The 19,811-nt window shown below is 46.7% G+C and overlaps 1 protein-coding gene across 1 annotated transcript in view; it reads left to right on the top strand.

Moving 5' to 3' along the window:
- SLC9A1 (solute carrier family 9 member A1) overlaps nt 1-19,811 on the top strand; it is a 490,915-nt gene that overhangs the window by 354,259 nt on the left and 116,845 nt on the right. The window contains exons 4-5 of the mRNA XM_069622885.1: nt 373-590; nt 3,844-4,046. Of these exons, the coding sequence (XP_069478986.1) occupies nt 373-590; nt 3,844-4,046 (421 nt within the window). The remainder of the gene's footprint in view (nt 1-372; nt 591-3,843; nt 4,047-19,811) is intronic.

Raw genomic sequence — 19,811 nt, 5'->3', positions numbered from 1 at the left:
ATGTGAATCTGAACATTGGGTCATAGTAGCATCTAGTGGGTTAGAGCAGTTTTGTCAGCAAGTCATTTTTTCAAGGACGTTTTGCCTGTGGAGTAATGATCATAGGGACCCTTGGTAGGTGCCCTTTCAATAGCCGTATTAGGACCTGGCCACTTTGAGACATGGCCCACTTAAATCCCTGATTTCACCTTGTGTCACTGGGAAAGGCTGCCCTCTTTTTACATGTAGGTATACTTTAGCACTGAATGGTCTGACAGCGTGGGTTTTGAAGGTGTTGGGGGGGACCTTTCCTCATACTTGATGATGATGCATTTCTGAGGGCCTCTTGGAGGCATCTCCTGATGTAACTTTTTTACTCTTTACCCTTTTCAGGCTCATTGCCTCTGGAGTTGTGATGCGTCCCTACGTGGAGGCCAACATTTCCCACAAGTCCCACACCACCATCAAGTACTTCTTAAAGATGTGGAGCAGTGTCAGCGAGACCCTCATCTTCATCTTCCTTGGCGTGTCAACAGTGGCCGGGCCACATGAGTGGAACTGGACATTTGTCATGAGCACACTTCTCTTCTGTCTCATTGCCAGGGTGCTTGGTAAGTCTGTGCACAGGGTTCACAATAGATCATAAGCAGCCGATATCAACAAATTTGAAGCAGTAAGTCTTTTCCTCATACAGCAGTTGCTAGACAGTACTTTCTAATTTCAGGATAGTGTGTGTCTTTTCGCTTTAGCCGCCTTAAATCCCAACTGCATTTCTCTAACCAAAAATAGATCAATGTATTGGCTCCAGCTTTCAGGCCACCCATTCAAATCTATTGACAAATATTCTGGGGTCCTTACCTTGTGAGTAATGTTAAAAGGACTGAGGCAGAAACTGTTTGCTGGGCCCATACTAAAGCAATAGAATGCAAGTACTGTAATATAACTTCCTGATGTTTTACCTCCACTGCTCATTGTTGAGTGCATTGACTGGTTTTTGGAATGCTTGTCAATCTGTGGTTGCCTGCTGCACTGATTGTTTCTAAAATTGTATCATTTGTTGCATCCATCTTTATACCTTTTGGTCCACCTTTCAGTTTTTCTGATTCTTGAGTGAGTGAATCTGTTGATTAGGAGGATCTGACTATACGTGGGACTGTGAAATTGCTCACCACTTCAAGATTCCATCAGTCTGTACTGATCCTCTGCTTTATGTACATTCATTGTTTTGGGCTAGACTTGCTTCATCTGCCAAGTTCTAGTATCCCACCTCGCACACCATGTTTGAGGGTCTGCACAAATGATTTAAGGAAAAGCAATAGGTATTTACCCTTTTTTTTCAGTGAATTTCAAATTCTTGTTTACTGGTTTATCTGTGTCTCTATATTCCCTTCATACTTCACTGTATTTCTCTTGGGTTTTCAATACTTGTTCTAAATGCTTCGCAGGGAACAGTGCCCGGCTCTGGGTTTTAAACATTTTAGGGTTCTCAGCAGGCCTCTTCAGTTCTGTGCTTTTCAGTATTCTTCACACTCTTCTTGGAATCTAGCCTCTTTTTGGTCTCCTTCTCCAATTCTATGTTCTTTTCAGGGTTCTCTGCTCTCTCCTCCTATTCTCAGCTTTTCAGGGTTCTTTGCACAACTAAGGCTGTAGTTGATTTTCCAGGATTCCAGTACCACTCTCTGGTTCTAGGTGCTTTTCTGTCTTCCCAACTCCTCTCTCAGGTTCTAGACACTTTTTTAAACCCTCCATGCCCCAAGGGCTAAGTGCTTTTCAGGGTTTTCAGCACCTGTTTTGGCCTCACTTTTCAGGGTTTTCACAAGATTCTTCAGGCATTTCCTGTCCCACATGGCAACAATGTATGTAGAGTATGAACCTGCATCCATCATCCTCTCAGTACAGCTGGTCAATGCGGTCTTCTCCTTCTAGGGCAGATGCCTACCTTAATTCCAACAGTCTTGTCTTTCTTCTCCTCCATGCAAGCCCCGATTGGTGGGGAGCTTCAATTTCCCTTCAGATTCAATTGGCCCTGAGGTTTACAGCTCAGTCTTTTCCCATCCTGCTCTGTTCTCCGGCTCTTGCCACAAGACTTCTGAAGGCCTTATATACGACCCTGTCAACCACTTTGAATATGATCAATTACTCATAATGTGTGTTTTCTGAAACCACCACATGGAGGTGTTATTTTGTAGAATGAAACAGTTGCTGAACAATATATTATAACGCTGCTCACTGCTTTTTCCTTCTCGTAAAACGGCCATTTCTCACTTTTGCCAGTGCGTTCTCCTCAGATAGTGTCCAGAAATGTGTTGGCTCTTTTTGCTTATGATGCCCCAGCCACTGTCAGAACTGAAGTTGCTGGCTGGACAATTGGCCCAGGCCTGCCATACAAATTGGGTGGTTGAGATATATATGCTATTGCTCCAAAAAAGATGACGAGAGGATACCTTCGTTATGTACAGTCATGTATTTGCAAGCTTTCGTAATTTTCAAATTACTTCATCGGGCATAGGAAGAGGGTGAGGCTTTTGGAATAGCAAGGCAGGTGAAGGATTCACCTCTGGAATGTCTTACCTGTTTGTGTCTGCTTCCGATTGTTTTCCTTCACAAGGAGCCGTACACATTAGAGGTCCCCCCTATCCCCCACACCTCTGCATTCCAATCAAACAGATTTAAGTGGGGCACTGAAAACGAGATGCAATAGAAAGAAAATAGTGCTGGGCTGCTCTGAGGCCTGAGGGAATGGGGTAGTGTCAGTCATAGTATATGCAAATCTGCTAAAGCCCGGTATGTTTTAGACCTAGTCAGTTGCGTGCCTATCTCCATTAAGCCTGTTGTCCACCATAACGACCTATGTTTAAGCTTGGGATAGGAAACACAGCCTTGCTCTTGTTCAAAACTGTATTTAGAAGATTATTCAGGCTGTTGGTCCCGTGTTCAGTATTGTCCTCCTAGGAGTCCAATAATACTAAGGTATCTGCGGCATTGTGAGGCAGGCCTTGAGCCTGCAGATGTTTTTGATGGAGGATATGAGTTGGAAGGTCATCTGTCGATTGGTGGATGTATTTCTGTTCGTAGCCCAGTGGACTGGCATTGAGACATTTCCTGCAGTCTATGCCCCACAGGGCAGGTGCAGGAGGTATGTGCAATAGGTATTAAACTTGCACTGTGCTGAGATCTGCCCTGAAATGTTTGTTGCAGATTGCATACTGAGCTATGGACTGTCAAAAAAATAGTTCATGAGGTGTGTACATGAGGATTGTGAATTGCCTTGCCAAGCTCTACCAATTCGCTACAGCTGAGATGTGGCGACTGGTCTTTTCTGTAGAGTAGGATAAAGCACAAAAAAGTATGCAGGATGGGTCTGCATATATCAGTGTGCATTCAGGTTGGTTCTACATGAAGCATGCAGGAAATGTGTGGGTCAACAATAATGCTCTCCGGTTTAACCCACAAAAAGGATATAGGAGAGTTGTGGGTGCTGATCACTTATAGATTGATTGTAGCACAGATGTTTTGTTTGTTGCAGCGCTGTGCCTTCTGATGACATCACACAGGAAACCTGCTCCTCTGTGTGGCCCTGAGCTTTGGTGGCTTCGTTTAGCAGTGCGCTTGTCCTTCAAACAGTCTCATTTTTTGCCACTGTGGGTGATCTCAGTTTGTAGCAGACACACTTCTGTTTCTTCCTCTTGGGGCTCTGCAATTCGTTTATTATGGCCTTGCTCGAGTCCAGGCCTTTCACAGTGCACACTTTGCTATCTTATTTAACCTGCACCTCCTATTCAAATGTACTCTTCGGTCTGTCACACCACTGTGCTGGTTTTCATTTGCTGGCCACCATCACACCTCTTTCCTTTGTCTCGATAGGTGTGCTGGGCCTCACCAGTATGATCAACCGGTTCCGTATCGTGAAGCTGACCCCCAAGGATCAGTTCATCATTGCCTATGGTGGCCTGCGAGGGGCCATTGCCTTCTCCCTCGGATACCTCCTGGAGAAGGAACACTTTCCAAAGAGGGATATGTTCCTCACTGCCATCATCACCGTCATCTTCTTCACCGTCTTTGTACAGGTAGGTCCCAGGCTTGGAGAAACCAGACAGGTCGGGTTTGCCTGACATGGAGACGGTTACTAGGCCTGGGGAAACCCCATTGTTGAGGTGGACAGATGGTTAATACAGTTTTACTGCTGCTTTTATATTTGTAAGGGGCAGACCTAGTTTGCTTGGAGCAATGGAGTGTCAAACAACCTAGTGCAAATGTCTGCAACCTGCGTCCGTCCTGATGTTTGCACTATGGCACCCATGGTCACTTGCCATTGATTATGCTGGATTGTGCTGATGGGAGTTGTAGTTCAAAACCTCTAGAGGGCAATATTTTGCAGACCACCTGATCTTGTGGGATTTCACTGTTTCCAAGTAGAAAATCATAAACACTATATATTTTATTTTTCAAAGTCACTATAGATGAAAAAGATAAAAAGATAGATTTTACCTTTATATCATCACTTCATCAGGAAAGTCCACCTATTTAATTATCAGTAACCAGTGTTCACTGATCATCATTGCTGTTTCTTTAGTATTTTTCAGAAATAAGAATCTACTCCTTTTTAAAAAATATATTCAAAGTTGAACTAGAGCACAATGACACGGAAAAGGTATTTCCAGACTACTGGCGTGTCGGCTGCAATGAGCTTGACCTAGCTCCATGCTGCTTTAGCTGTTGGTCACCATTTGTTTGTAGGGATGTTGGACATCTAGGAGTGGTAATTGGCGATTGGTATGCCTTTGGTGTGCGTGGTGCTTTTTGCTGACGTGTGAGGAACTCTAAGGGTCCTTACACTTTTGCTTTAGCATACATCTTTCCAGTGGTTCACCTGAAAGTGTTGGGCGGCGGTAGCTACGCTTTATGGGAAGGTGTTGGTGCATTTGTCTGGAACTGCAAAGCTTCCCCCAATTTGAATAAGTTGGGCTTCGGTGGCAAGCGAGCACCGAAGTGTCCTGGGAGCGAGGATCGCTCCTTTTCCGACAGGCGTGGAATGCGGCAAGCAGAACAAAGCAGTATTCCTGATCAAGCAAAGCAGAGAAAGCAGAAGACTGGAGGCAGCCAAGCGAGTGGACACGTATCCGCTACCCAGTGAGTTCACTAGTGTTGTGCGACTCCCGGAACGATCTGTGATCGCCTGCTGACCTGGTTTTAATCTTTTGAATACCAAACTGGTGTAAAGCAAGTGAAGTGGCAGAATAATACTCACTTTGAATATAAAACTAATACTAAGAAGCTAAGGTGGCAGAACAATAACAACTTTGCGGACAGACATGAAAGATATCATTGTATTTACCAAGGTCAGAATAATTGCCAAAGTCAAGAGAGGACAATATTTAGCAAGTCAATAAGCACCAACATTGCCAAAGCCTAGAGTGGGCAATTAAGAAACCAGTTGTTAATAAACCTTATTGCCAGTGTTAAAAGAAGCAATAGTTGGACCTGACCTAAACAAGCCTTCTCTAAACCAAGGAAGACCAAGTGTGAGAAGCGGCCATTACCAGCACTTGGTTAAAACAAGAGGGGGAAGACGAGTGGTGGGAAGGTTGCCCTTCTGATAGAAAGTATTCAGGAGGAGAGGAGTATAACCTGCATTGCCCGAAGCAATCACAAGTGCGAAACGAACAGCACCAATGTGTTTCATGTCTTCCCGGAAGAAGTAGTCAAAACTATTATTGTGGAAAGTCGAGAGACTTAGTTAGGTTGTTTGAAGTCAAACTTGACCACAGAAGTGCTTTTAGTAGTTGGGAGTTTCATTGAGTCCTGGCAGGCGAGTATACCATGGCAGGGACTTTGTAGTGGTAGACCTGGCAGGTGAGTGGACCAGGTATAAGTACTGTGTTGTGGTTAAGACTGTGAAGAAATGGCAAGAACATTGTAGAGCCATCTTGACAAGAGCACTTTTGTTGATGGAGATTAACTGTAATTTCTAAATTCTGTGGAACTCTACAACAAGTTGAGAGATAGAGACTTGATGAACATGTTGAACTGTTGGTCAAATCCAAGTGAGAGACTTGTTGGAACAAGAATAACGTTTATTAGAACTTTGTTGCAAGAAGGAACTTTCCTACTTTGAATTGTTGAATGAAAACCTGGTTTGAATCTGGGGAAGGGAATTACACTCGGGTTACAAGGAGAAACAGTGATCAGGTTTTGAACATAACTATTAGTAACCGACAAGTGTCTGATCCATGCCGGGTTTGGCCGTATAACCAATGCTATAAATACATTTCTTGAATTGCCATACATTTACCTTGTTAAGTTGTATGTAACAGTGTCGGGGACAAGTTACTTTTGCTAGAGTGTTTCCTTTAGTTATTTTGAGAGGCAGGGAAAATCTTGTTAGGGTAGGGATAGTGAAGCGTTTGTCAAACCCTTTTGAGTTAATAAAATGGCATCTAATGAAAAAACTTCATCCAGTTGTTCGCCTCACTTGTCTGACCCCTCACAGTTGTCTAGGGATTTGGGGCTGGCCCCCTGGTTGGTGCATCCTGCTTTTGGGCCCACAATCGAGGACTGTGTTGGTTGGTGCAATCTTGTCCTGTTCATTTTCTTGTTCAGCACGGTCCGGGGATGTGGTTGAGGGGTCGTTTTGCTCCATGCTGTGGTATATAATGGAGTGATTCTATTGTAGACTTTTGGTCGAATTGTAGGATGTTCCTTTTGTGGTGTTCCCTTCCTTTTTGTTCTGTTAAGGAGGGAGATGTGTTGTGTCTTGCCTTCTCCCCTTTCCCTGTGCTGTGAGCGTGTGTGCTTGGAATGTTGAGTGAGTGTCTGTTTTTTAGTGTTCCCTGAGTGTCAGTTGAAAGGGAGCTGCTTGACGGACAGGGTGCTGGTGGATGTCTTTCTATATGTCTCTTACTTGTGAACTTACCCGATACCTGTAATCCTATCTAACTGAATCTAAGTAAAGACGTTGATCACCCCAGCCTGGTCTCCGTGTTCTATGTGAGGTGCACATCTTTTCACCCATTTGGTGGAAGACCGTGATGCCACTTTCATAGTTACTCCCTGGGGCACTTGATAAGTTCTAACGATTGTTACAAATCTGTGCCTTTTATTATAGGCAAACAAAGGAGCTGCATTAGTTAATCCAATATCGCTTCTAAGATGCCAATTGGAGTGAATAAGTCATGGTTGGCTGCTGAAAATGTCGTTCTACAGACCCCCGCCTTTTGTTCTCCCTAGTTATCTGTTTGGCGACCAGTAATGCTTGTACCATCAAGGTGTCTTGCTTTTTGCTGTGCTCTTGTAAAAGTACAATTAGAATAGCCTCATGCTCTTAACTTGTCACACAGTACATCTGTATTCTTTTTAAAATAGCGAAGGTAAGTTACTCCTTATGCTGAAAAACTGACCAAAAGGGAAAGCGTATGGAACACTGGGTGGATGGGAACTATGGCAGTGCATTAAAGTATTGCGATCCATGGATTTGTAAACAAACGTGCAGATAAGGTGTTTTCACTCGCCATAATGTTTACATCCAAAACATGTATCTGCCTGGAATTAAAGTTTAACTTTTTAAATTATGATCCCACCCATTTAACCACACCAGCAGATTATTGTGGTGTTTATGGAGATTGGACCTGGCTTCGAGAAGCAACTGCGTGCTTTACAGTGATCTACCACAGTACAGATGCATACCAGTGCTTTTTAGAGGTAACAGAACAGATACACAGCGGGGGTGGTGATACAGAAGGGCACAGAGGCGGGTCTTGGGTTCTTTTCTGAATTGTAGGAGCGCGGGGGAGAGTCTGATGCTGACAGAGATAAGGTTCCATAGTCTTGGGGTGTAGGGAGAGAAGGCTTGTTTTCTGGTGGTTTCTTTTTTTGCAGCAGCGGATTTCACGTTTGCATGTGTCCTGGCCTCTGGTGGTGCGCTGTCCGCCAGAGATGCTTAGTTTCTCTGCAAGGTAGCTGGGCGACTGCCATATAGATGATGCAGCAAGATTTGAAGGTGATTCGTGCATGCAGTGGGAGCCAGTGAAGGTTGATGATGGCCGGAGTGATATTGATGTTTCCGCATAGGCCCTAGATGAGGGGTGTGGCTGCGTGTAGGACACTTCTGAAGGGCACAAAGGAGGATGACGAGAGGCCTTCAAGGATTGTATTTCCTTCATCCAGGTGGGATCAGACCAGTGCTTGAACAATGGATCTAAATCTGTCCGGATGTACGATGGGCTTGACCTTTCGCAGAAGGGAGAGCTAATACCAAGAGGATGGAATCCTGCAGGACTCCACAGGTGACGAGTAACATTGGCGATCTAGAGGAGTCTATCTGTACAAACTGCTGTCACTTGGTGAGGTAGGACTTGAACCAGCATAGGACAAAGTTGCTGATCACCATGTGCCGATATAGGGTATCTGTAAGTGCCTGGTGGTGTACTGTGTCGAAAGCGACCGAGAGGTCGAGTAGAACGAGGAGGCAGGGGTGGCCATCATCAAGGATGTTGAGGTTGTTGTCGACCACCTGTATGGTTGCTGTCTCTGTGCTGCATCTGGGTCTGAACCCGGATTGGTAGGTTTGGAGAAGATTGTTGGTGTTGATGTGTTGCTGCACTTGTGCGGCTTCTGCTTTCTCAATCTTGCTTAGGAAGGGAAGATGGGTGACGGGACAATAGATGCCTAGGTTGTCAGGATCCAGAGTGAGTTTCTTTAGAGGGAGACAGGCCGAACCATCTTGGACTCTGGTGTGTCTCTTTTCTATATGAAGTAAATATTGTCAATTACCTACTCCATTGTTAGTCTGCTTTGACTGGAGTAGATATACAGTTGTTCAAAATTGCCCATGTAGAGATTGTCTACATTGGGGGCAAAACTAGCTCCAATTCACTTTTGTCTTGAATATCAAAATATTCCTGGTGATAGATAATTCTTGGTAATATTAGCATAAATGTGTTTGTACTCCACTGACATTTGGGCGTTCATCTAACTTCTCTCAGATAACCGCCAGTGCTTTGTCCAGAGGAATATTAGCATGTAGGCTTTCTATGTCTAAAGAGAAGAACAAATTGACAGGATCTAAATGGAAGCTGTTACATTTTTTTAAATCGTGTGCTTTCGGCAACAGAGATGGAATGAAAACACACATGAAGCTAAAAAGTGGCTTCAAGATGGAGTTCGGGCCCGATATTGTGGTTGGAATGGATCTTTATGGATCTTTGGTAGACATTATAGTGCCAGACGTAACTCTCAGGATGTATGCTATGGGTCACCAACCGTGAGGGAGTCGAGGTATTTTTCACTGGGTCATGGAGTGCCTCCTCTCAGTGGGTGGGTGGGTGGGTGAGGGAGGGGTTAGAACAGGTGACTAAGTTGGCGCATTGGGAGACGGAAGGATATTTTGGTGCACTGGGGGGGGGGGTGATGAGCTCATCCTGATGCAATGACTGACAGCATTTCACTGCTTTGTGGCCTGGGTGGTGGTACATTAGTATCTGAAAGGATCACTGTGGGTTGGTGGGAACAACACTCTACCTCTGCCAATGTTATGGTTGTACTCTTAAGAAGAGCTGGTTTGTTACTGCTTGAAGCTGCCTTCCTCCCAAAATGTAGTTGCGTGAATTGTGAGGAGACCAACATAAAAGAACATGGCTCCTTGGAGGGTTGGATCCAAGGAGGCTTTGTGTTAACCCGAAACTCATAGCTTCATCTTTTCCTTGGTAGGAAGCAGAAGATATTCAACCTCTTGTTGATTCCTTTATGAATGAAAAGGTCACAGTAATGCCCAATTCGCTAGAATTCTCTGTTATGTTGTCAAATTTTATAAAGTGCACGCTCACCCGGAGAGGGAGGGATAGGGAGACAGGGAGACAGGGAGACAGGGAAAGAGGGAGAGACACACAGACACAGACAGTATTGTTTTCAGGTTTCGCCGGAAAGTGAGATGGTCAATGATTTCACGCAGAGAAAGAGGCAGATTATTCCATTCCTTGGCCGCAGCCACTGAGAATGCACGGCCTCCTTTGCGTACCGATCTAAAACTAAGTACCGAAAGACCCTTGAGAGCGGAGGGTGCGAGTTGGTAGATGAGTAAACTTGACCTGCAGGTATTCGGCTCCAAGGCCCTGTGCACCATGCACATAGATTTAAACGAGATACGCTGAGCAACTGGCAGCCAGTGCAATAAAGGGTTCATGTGAGCATCAAAGGGGGGGATGGAGAATGGAACGCGCTACAGGAGCTGAAGCCGTCCTATTAGGTAGGCAGGTTGTGCTAGATATAGCGAGTTGCAGTAATCCAGCCCACTCGGCACTAGAGCAGCAACCACTGGAGCCTGGTTGCAGATCGGGATGAATGGAAAGACCTTGCGGAGGATCCTAAGCTTAAAATGACCGGATTTACATACCGCACTGACATGTTCGTCCATAGTCAGAGGGGCTGAGACCCGCACGCCAAGATTGCGTACTGATGGTACCGGGACGGGAAGAGGACCCAGGGAGGAGGGCCAAAAATCAGTGGTCCAGAAGGATTGAGGATTGGATGTGCCTACCACGAGAACCTCAGTCCTGCTGCCGTTTAGTTTCAGCCAATTTTGTGACATCCAAATGCCTAAATCCTCAAGGCAACGCCTAAGCTGAAAAGCGGTTTCGGTTAGGTTGAGACAAACCAAAATCTGGGCGTCATCTGCATAGGAGTAAGGGAGAATCCAAGAGAGGCGATAAGAAGCAGGAGATATTGTATGCAGATATTAAATGGAATAGGGGACATGGCCGATCCCTGAGGGACGCCGCAAGATAGATGAACGGAAAGGAGGGAGGGTCAATTGTGAGCGATCTGCCAGGAACCCAGTGAACCATTTTAGCACTAGGCCATCAATCCCTGCCTCAGAGAACCGGGAGATGAGAAGGGCATGATCGACTGGGGAGTCCCGTTATTAGACCTTTCGAGTGCCTTCGACACAGACACTGGCCGGATCGGCCAGGCACTGCAGGTCGTCCATGACGGAGCTATGTACTTACTCAGTGCCTCTGCCAGGCTGAAAGCCAGATTGAAAAGGATCAAGAAAACGGGAGGACTCTAGGAAAACAGAGAGCAGGGGGGGGACACCAGCGCCTCCAGAATTTATCAGGAAGGGGAGAAGAGAAATCGGACGATAATTGGCCAGCACCTCTGGGTCGAGTGAGGGCTTTTTTAACAAAGTGATGACAGAAGCGTGTTTAAGAGAACAGGTTATCACCCCTGTCGTAAAGGAGGTGTTGAAGGCCGAGGTGATAGAGTTGATTATGTCCGGAGAGGACTCTTGCAGAAGGGCCAGAGGTTTATCCTCATCCGGCGAGGCGGACTTTAGTTTTAGAATAGCAGATAACACATCCGTGTTAGAGAAGTGAGGGAAGGTTGACCAAGAACCTGTAGTAGAGGGAGGTGTGGTCACCGCTAGGACCTTCGAAGTTGACTGGAAGTTGGCTTTAATAGTGTTGCAGATGGTGCCAATTATTTCCACAAAGAAAGTAGAGATGGCATTGCATAGCTTCTGGGAGGGAGGAGCCGCCTTGTGTCCAGTTTTGTGGGTGGACAAAGATTGAACAGGGCCTTGGGCCAAACAAGCCTAAGTAGATACGTTTGGCATTTATTATATCGCTATGATATATGGCACGCATATTATGATAGAATAACTTGCATTCAGGTAAGTCATTTTGGTGCCATTTCCTTTCAGATTACCTGCAGCAGAGCTTACTTTCTTTTAAGCCTTGGGAAAACCATGGTTCAGGTGGATGGCTTCGCTGTTGACTGAGTTTAAACGGGGCCAAGGAGTTCGCAGTAGTTAGGAAGGCTGCTTCCAGTGTGGATAAGGTACACATTTAATTTCTGTTACACTGATTTTGTAGTGGGCAGGACAGTTTGGTTTTGTTTTTCTCTGGTCCAGCTACGTTTAAGGATAGCAGGCTTCCTGGGCGCAAAGGGAGGTCTCTTTTGTCTGACCACTTTATAGTCCCTTTTTCCACTGTCACAAAGTAGAGGATTAGCTATATTAAGGGACATGGCCAGGGAGAAAATAAAATCCAGTATATTGCCGCCTTTATGGATGGAGGTGATAACCCCCTGGGGGATACCTAAGTCCGCCATAAGCGCAAGGAACTTTGTGACAGATTGTATAGACTCCTGATTAGTGGGGAGATTGAAGTCACCTAGCGTAACTAGGTTAGGGTATTCCACAAGTAGTTCTAGCACGAATGCAGGAAAGTCGGTATAGAAAACAGTATCGATCCCAGGAGGGCGATTGTACTAATAGTACTGTAAGAGTATGATTAGGAGAGATGCAGCTACGGGTGAGAATGCATTTCATTTTCAGTGAGTGTTTAGGGACTGAGCTAGTGGTTCTGTAGGTGTTCTTATAGATCAGGGCAACCCCCCCCCCAGGAGTGGGGGCAGTGCGGTCCACATGTGCTATGGCATACTTGTCGGGAAGAGCCTGGACAATGGCTGGGCCTGATGTCTCACAGAGCCAAGTCTCGGTAATGTAGAGAAGGTCCAGCTCCTCCTGGGCAAGGAGGTCATAGTAATCCAATGCATGGGCTACGAGGGATCGAGTATTTAATATTGCACATTGTAGCAAGGCAGTGCGCTTGTGTTCCAGTGGAGATGGAGTTTCTGGAAGGACTGCTACAAAACCGGCAGGCCACATCGTGGTGCTGGGTGCAAGAGATAGTAATTGTGCGCAATTTCTGCCCCTCTCAAAAGTGGGGCCAATCCTAGAGGGCCTAGCATTGTGCACAGTCCGTGCACAGACGGGCTTGCCTTAAGCGCGCCATAGGCGCGCTGGCAGCGTGCACACTGCACCCGTCCGCTGCGCGGGCGGTTGATCTGGCACATATGTGCCGAGGTTGGGATGAGAACGAAGCTGTGCCTGCCTCCGACACACCCCCCGTGAAGCAGGAAAGAGGACTAGCCTCTACCTCGCAACACCGAAGTGATGGAGTAAGCAGCAGTACCAAATACAAGAGTACCAAATACAAATTTGTAGTAGTATTAGGGAAAATTGTAAAACAAATGCAGTTTAAAAATAGAAAACAAACACAGCCCTGAGTGGCTTTAAAATGGCAAGCCACGTGAAGGACCTCCTTACCTCTTGCAGCCACTTGTACATTGAGAAAGACAACTGCTTAAGGGTTTCCCTCCCAGCAGTGCAGATCTCCCCTTTGCCCCCCACCCGTCCCCCTCTTCTGTTCATGGAATCCTTGCACCCCCGTCCCCATGGCACCTTTTATAAACTGTTGAAATGATTCTTTGGTCAGCTGATACAGCAAGTCGCAACAGTCCTCATGCGAGTACAGCCACACCCAAGCTGTTGCTTTTTTCCGAAGTACTTGCGTTTCTCTTATTTGGGGCCAAATCTGCTTCAATTACTCTTTTTGTAGGGCCAGTTCTTGTTTGTGAGGTCCTGTGCAGCACACTGTAGGGCCAATTCTAATTTGTGAGGTCCTGTGCAGCAATCGACATGCAGCCCCACCCCCCCCCCCCCTCACCCCCCCAACTTGTATACGCGTGGAAATCGCCATAAGTGACATCACAGAAACTGACTTCTTAGGGTGGTACATGAGTCTTCAGTACTCGCGGGCCGGGATACAAGGTGCAAGCTGCCAGCCAGGAAAAGTAATTGGCCCTCTCAATTCTCAACATTCTCGCAGCACACCATTGCTTACTCACCACTTCTGAGTGGTGAGTTCAAATTTGAGGTCATGGGGATCATAGCCAGGTACATTACATGAAGTTGCGATGATGTTGTCAAGAGAAATTAAACTTTGATGTGCAATATACATCTGGTCCCTGTTTATATTTATTATGTATGGCACAATACCTTGAGTAAGGCTTAGTTGAACAATACAGTTTGAGCTGAATCGCTTTTAGGAACTTCTAATTTTGCCATATTGAGCACAGTGACCTAACCTAATATTTGCCCAGTATTTCAGACTTATTTGAGAGGAGAAGCAGGGATTTAAGACCAGTCTTCAACTTTAGGTACTTGACCACGTAGCTACCCAGTTCTAGATTTCAGACTGGTTTGCCTTTAAAGGCTTTGGCTTGTCCAAATAATAAAGGAACCTGAATATATAAATCTTTATTGAAAAATGGTATGAATGTAGCTAAGCACACAAGTACCAGGTTGCAAAGCAACATGAGGTTAAAACGACTTCCGAATTTTAGCAATGTACTTTCAAGACTTGGACACACAACAAAATATACTACAAAAGTTCAACTGCGTGTTTGACATGGGCATAATGCTTATAAATACATGAAGTTTAAAAAGTGTTTTTTAGATGCATTTTAATTTTCATGAAAGCGGGCACAAATGTAGGTAGCTCACTGGAGCAGCTCTGTATGGGTTCATTATACAAGTGCACCAATCGCATTTCTCACACCTAAACATTCAAACGTGTAAGCTGTCAATTGCAGGGCATGGATTTGTCCCCAAGGTCAGAGCACCCTGTCCCGTCTGCCACCTCTTCCCTGGGAAATGCTATGGAGGAGAGGGCCTGAGTTTGGGAGAAAGCCAAATGGCAATAAGACCCAAGGAACAAGGATAGGGCAGATGTATAAACAGTAGCTATATCCATGGACGGTGGGAATCTAAAATGCTACATGGTGGGCAGGAACCTACAAGAATCGGAAGGGGATAAACACTACAGGAAATAGAAAAGACAGGTTAAGACCGAAAAAAGAAACCGGCAACACAACCTTGTGGGCGATGCTGATGACAAAAGGGTTCAGAACAACGGGAGCCTCTCTGTATTGCGGTGTGCTGAGCGAAGGGATGATGCTCTTACGCTGGTACGTAATCTTTTGCCGTTCTGGGCCCAAATTCAAGCATGGACCGCTATTGGAGCCTGATATTGGCATGTAGCTCTCCCACCACCGCCCGAGTATCCCCTATGGATCCAGTATCTGCTAAGTGAGGGGCCCTGAAATGGGCAGGCACCACAGTGACCCGCGGTTTGCGTATGCAAAGACGAAGGTACATGGTGGCTGAGGGGCATAACATTAGCGTCTTGTCAGGAACATTGTTTACCTTGTTGGCCCGAGGAGTACAGGCTAAACCAAAGGAACGATGCGTAGCCGGAGGAGATGTCGAACGTGACCTCTTTTATTCTATTACATGCAATCAACTGGCACGAATGGCGCCTGCAAACAAACCTTCCCTTTCCCTCGTCACTGGCCCCGCCTGCTCCAGCAGGATGTTGGAGGCTTCCGGCCTCGTTGTGGGTGCGGAGGGAGGGGCGCCTTCCCTTCTCGTTGGCCGCAGCTCGGTGGCGCTCCCGTGAGCGGTGGGCAGTCTGGAGCATGCGTCGTTGGCCCTGGGAGGGAGGAAACATGTGGCAGAGCACGCCACTTCAGCGATGTCCAAGCGTGCTTACACCATGCAGGATGGAAGGAGGGTAGGCCCGGCCACCGCAGGAGGACGACGACTATGCTTGGCGGAGTGCCAACAAGGAGAGATCCTCGTCGCCAATGTTAGCCCGAGGAGGCCGGACTAAACCAACGAAACGACGCGTAGCCGGAGGAGATGTCGAACTTCACCTCTTTATTCTATTACATGCAATCAACTGGCGCGAACGGCGCCTGCAAACAAAAACCTCACCCTTTCCCTTGTCACTGGCCCTGCCCCTCTGTGAGGCGGGCGTTTCACTTAAAGGCGTACCAACGGTAACATACCAGATCACTAATAAAGAGCTTCCTGTTTAACTGCTCTGTTGATAACAAAGGGCTTCTGAGGAGGCTGCATGGGAGTTGTTTGCAAGGCCTTGTGAAGGTGGAGTCTACAGGGCCTCTGGGGAGGATGGGAGGGAGTTGTCTGCAGGTCCTAAACAGCAGTCTCCAGGGACTTCTGGGTTGTTGGGGGAGGAGGGCCTGGCAGCAGGAAGCAGCCTCTCCAAACATTACTTCCGAAGCCAGGGGATACGAGTTGTTGCCCTGAGTCAATCCACGCAGGGCCCAGGGCAACCGCTCATACTGCCAATGCCTGTTAGTTTGATATCCGTGCATGTATCCTTTCCCCTGCGGCTGGCGAGCCCTAACCTTTAAAGGCTTGTGTTCCCACTAGCAAACCCAACTTTTTTAATTGAGCTTCATGTTAGAATGTTAGGACTAAGTGCCATTACTACCAAAATGAAAACTAAATCCTTTTAAACCTGTGACCGGCTGCTAGAGAGACAACCTGTCACTGTGTTCCAACACATGAATCTGACACAAGTATAGTTTAAAAGATGCATCAGCCTTTTAGCACATGATAAACGGAATCTTCTAGGATAGTACAAAGCTCAATAAACAAGGTGCCAAGATGACAATGTCCCCCAGTGTCAGGATCATGGTCTCTTAGTGTAATGTGAGGGGAGGGGCAGGTCTCTCTGGAATATTGGGCCATCAGAATATGGTTCTCCCCTTTAGCCCCAAATGGTATCTGTCAATGCAATGTTCAGTCTCACCAACTTCCAGAAACAGCCAAACAATCCAAGAGACGGGTGCAAAGCAAAGAGTTCCAAAGATTGCAAATCAAATGGTTTCCACCTCAAGGAGGACATCAGCGTTCCTCCCCATGTCTGACCGGTGGAGACTCATCTGGTCCACTGACCATTAACTCTGGGGATAGGTTTTTTCCATCCATGGATCCACGTATTGGTTGGTCACGTGTTGTTGGTGTCCTACTGTTTACTGCCACCTCCAGGATTTTTTCAGCACGCTTTCCTTGTCGGATGGCAATTACTTTTTGCCAGGCTGAACCCCAGGATGGCACATTCGGGTTGATCTGGGGCTCCCTGGTCGGGTTTGGTGGAGGCGCTTGGCCCTACTCGTACCCTTCAGCCCCTTTATCCTCTTGTGGTTTTCTGTGGGCGTCCTGTCTGCTCCTGGGCTTACATGTCTCCGGCATAGGTGTGCCATCTTGTGCGTCCACCCATTTCTGTACACTTCCCCTGCACCAATTTAGTGCACCTTATCCTTGCTACCTAAATGAGTGGTGTGGCGGACCAGAAGTAGGACTCAGAAATCCATGAAAATGATTATCCCATAGTCTATTATATTTTACAATTAGACTGACCTCTTGGCCAGGTTCAAAGAAAATTGCAAACTAAAATAATGAAAATTAACTTGAAATACTGAGCTCTCTATTCCAAAACTCAAAGCTCTGTAGCTGGAGCGCTGTGCAAACTGGCCTATGGGAGAGCCGGCAAAATTGGCCGGCCCCCATCCAAAGGCCAACTCCTGGCCCCTGCTTCCAGCTATCCATCGCTCCTGTGCAGCACTTTCCAACGAAGCAGCACAGAGCTGTTAGATTTGTGTCTCTCCCCACATCATTGGGAGACTGCCAAGGCACTTCACCTCCATCTGGTGCAAAGGTAGGCCCTGGGGGCTTTTAGCAAATGGAGCTTGTTCGAGTGCGGGATTCCTAATTCATTTCCAACTTTTATTCCTGCATTTGCAGAAGCCAGCTGCTTTCATTGTTGACCGTAACTTATGTACTCTGTTGCCGGAGGCAGCATACTTTCAGCTTACTTTACCTTCTTGATCGGATCTGTGCTTCGAAGACAGTTCGGAACTGCATTTTCTACTGATCTAAGAACTTTCAACTTCAAAATTTCCCTTGCACACCTCCTACACCTTTTCGTACTCATTATCCATTTTATCCATCCTGCAACCCAGTTTCCTGGCTTCCCTTCCCTCCCTCGACCCGCCTCCCAGCCCAGCCCCTGATCCCTGATTGGACAGCCTATCACTGAACCTCGCTAGGCTCGTATGGAGCCCCACTCCCTGCAGCCGCCATTCCATCCGGTGTTGCAGGTGAGATTGGGTCCTGGACGCACCATTTTGGTGCTTGGTTGGGGCCAGCTGCACCAGCCTGCAGCCCCGTTTCCTGGCTTCCCTTGCCTCCCTCGACCCCGCCTCCCAGCTCTCCCACTCCCTCCCCCCTGTGATTGGCCCAACCAGCTCGAAACAGAACCCATACTGGCCCTGGCCGGTACCCTCCTCCCCTCCCACTTATCAACCATGATTGGTTATTCGCCCCTTCTTAGCACACCATCGCAGGGTGCGGCTTCTACACTGGCAGCTCTGAGACGTGTCTGCAGGTGTCCGCAGGGGAAGTCAATGAAGCAAGCAGTCAACATACACCAACAGAAAACTAAGTGTGGCATGGGTGGGGTGTAGAGCAATTACTCTACACCAGAAAGCTCCTGCCACTCTACCTTACCTTTCCATAACGTAGACTGCCATAGACTTGCACCATGCATACTTAGAGATTTGTGACCACCTGCCTAAATCTACTCGTGGCTGGACTGTAAATGTTGCCGCATTACATACCACTATACTTGCTATTGTTAACTAGTGCCATGCCTAGAGAGCACTATGAATATTAGCCTGCGTCGCATCTAGATAGGATTGTGAATGTTAGCATGCGCAACGCTTAGATGGCATTCTTAACCTTAGCCTGCATCGCATCGAGATAGAAATGTGAATGTTAGCATGCGCCACACTTAGCTGGAATTCCTAACCTTAGCCTGCGTTGCATCTAGATAGAAATGTAAATGTTGGCATGTGCCACGCTTAGATGGAATTCTTAGCTCTAGCCTGCGTCACATCTAGATAGGATTGTGAATGTTAGCATGTGCCACACTTGGATGACATTCTTAACCTTAGCCTGTGTCGCACCTACATAGAAATATGAATGTTAGCATGTGCCACACTTAGATCGAATATTGAATCGTGATCACTAGCCTGCCTCACATCTAGACAGATATTGAAGATTAGCAAGTGCCACACTCAGATGGAATAGTGTATGATGGCAAGCATCACACCTAGACACAATTGCAAGGAAAGCAACACCAACTAACCAATCCACTAACAATTCATCCCTCTGCATACACCTCTCAAACTCTAACCAAACGCACCCACAAACCTAAACACAGCAATCCGCACAAACTTCACTACACTGCAACAACAAAACAAACCACACATAGACTTGCACAACAGCACACAACGGTTACTGACCGTAAAACACCCCAACCCCAGCCAACGGACCCACCGGGCTGGGGCTGCCAACAGCACATCACTGCTCTCTTGCACTTTTCCAGCTTATTCCCACTAACTCACCCCCCCCTTTTTCCCCTTTTCAGAGCCGCCAGGGGACCACTCCGGTGGTGGTAGTGCACGGTACAAATATCCTTTAACATTGATATCTTGTGTTGGGCTGGCCTTTCCATGATGGCCACCCGTCCCACGTGTACTGGAGTGCTTGGGACTTTTGTTTGTGGTGGAGCATTGATTAGCTGGAGCGCTGTACAAACTGGCCTATGGGAGAGCCTGCAGGTTTGGCTGGCTTCCATCCAAAGGCCCACTCCTAAGGCCCCTGTCTGCTCCCTGTCCGCTTTAGGGCGAGACGCTGTTCCTCTACTGTAACCCTGATTGTGCCGCCAAACTTGACTTTTACCTTGGTGTGCTGCAGCTGCCTTGCAACATGGTGTAAGCTCCATGGATGTGCTCTCCCCGAACTCCCCGAATTCTTTTACATGCTGCGTGTGATGGATTACCTCTGTATATTCCTCTATGATGTAATAACCTACGCTTACTTTCTGTAACCTGAAGCACTGCAATCAATCTCTTAAGTATAAACTCCTAGATAACTCTGGGTTTGGTGCGCTATATAAAGAATAAACACATAAATGAAGGTTTAAGGAAAAGATATTCTTGTCCGGATGGATCAAAACAAAGTCGCAACTCCAAATCCTACACTACCCTACCACATTTATAGCAACTATCGCGCATAAATCTAAACGGTTGAACAACTAAAAGATGTTTCACTGCTG

Source organism: Ambystoma mexicanum, chromosome 11 (genome assembly GCF_040938575.1).
Source record: "Ambystoma mexicanum isolate Mex_15411 chromosome 11, UKY_AmexF1_1, whole genome shotgun sequence".
In the NCBI taxonomy this organism is placed as follows: Eukaryota; Metazoa; Chordata; class Amphibia; order Caudata; family Ambystomatidae; genus Ambystoma; species Ambystoma mexicanum.
The sequence above is the reverse complement of the archived record's forward strand: the minus strand, read 5'-3'. Positions and strand labels throughout refer to the sequence as shown.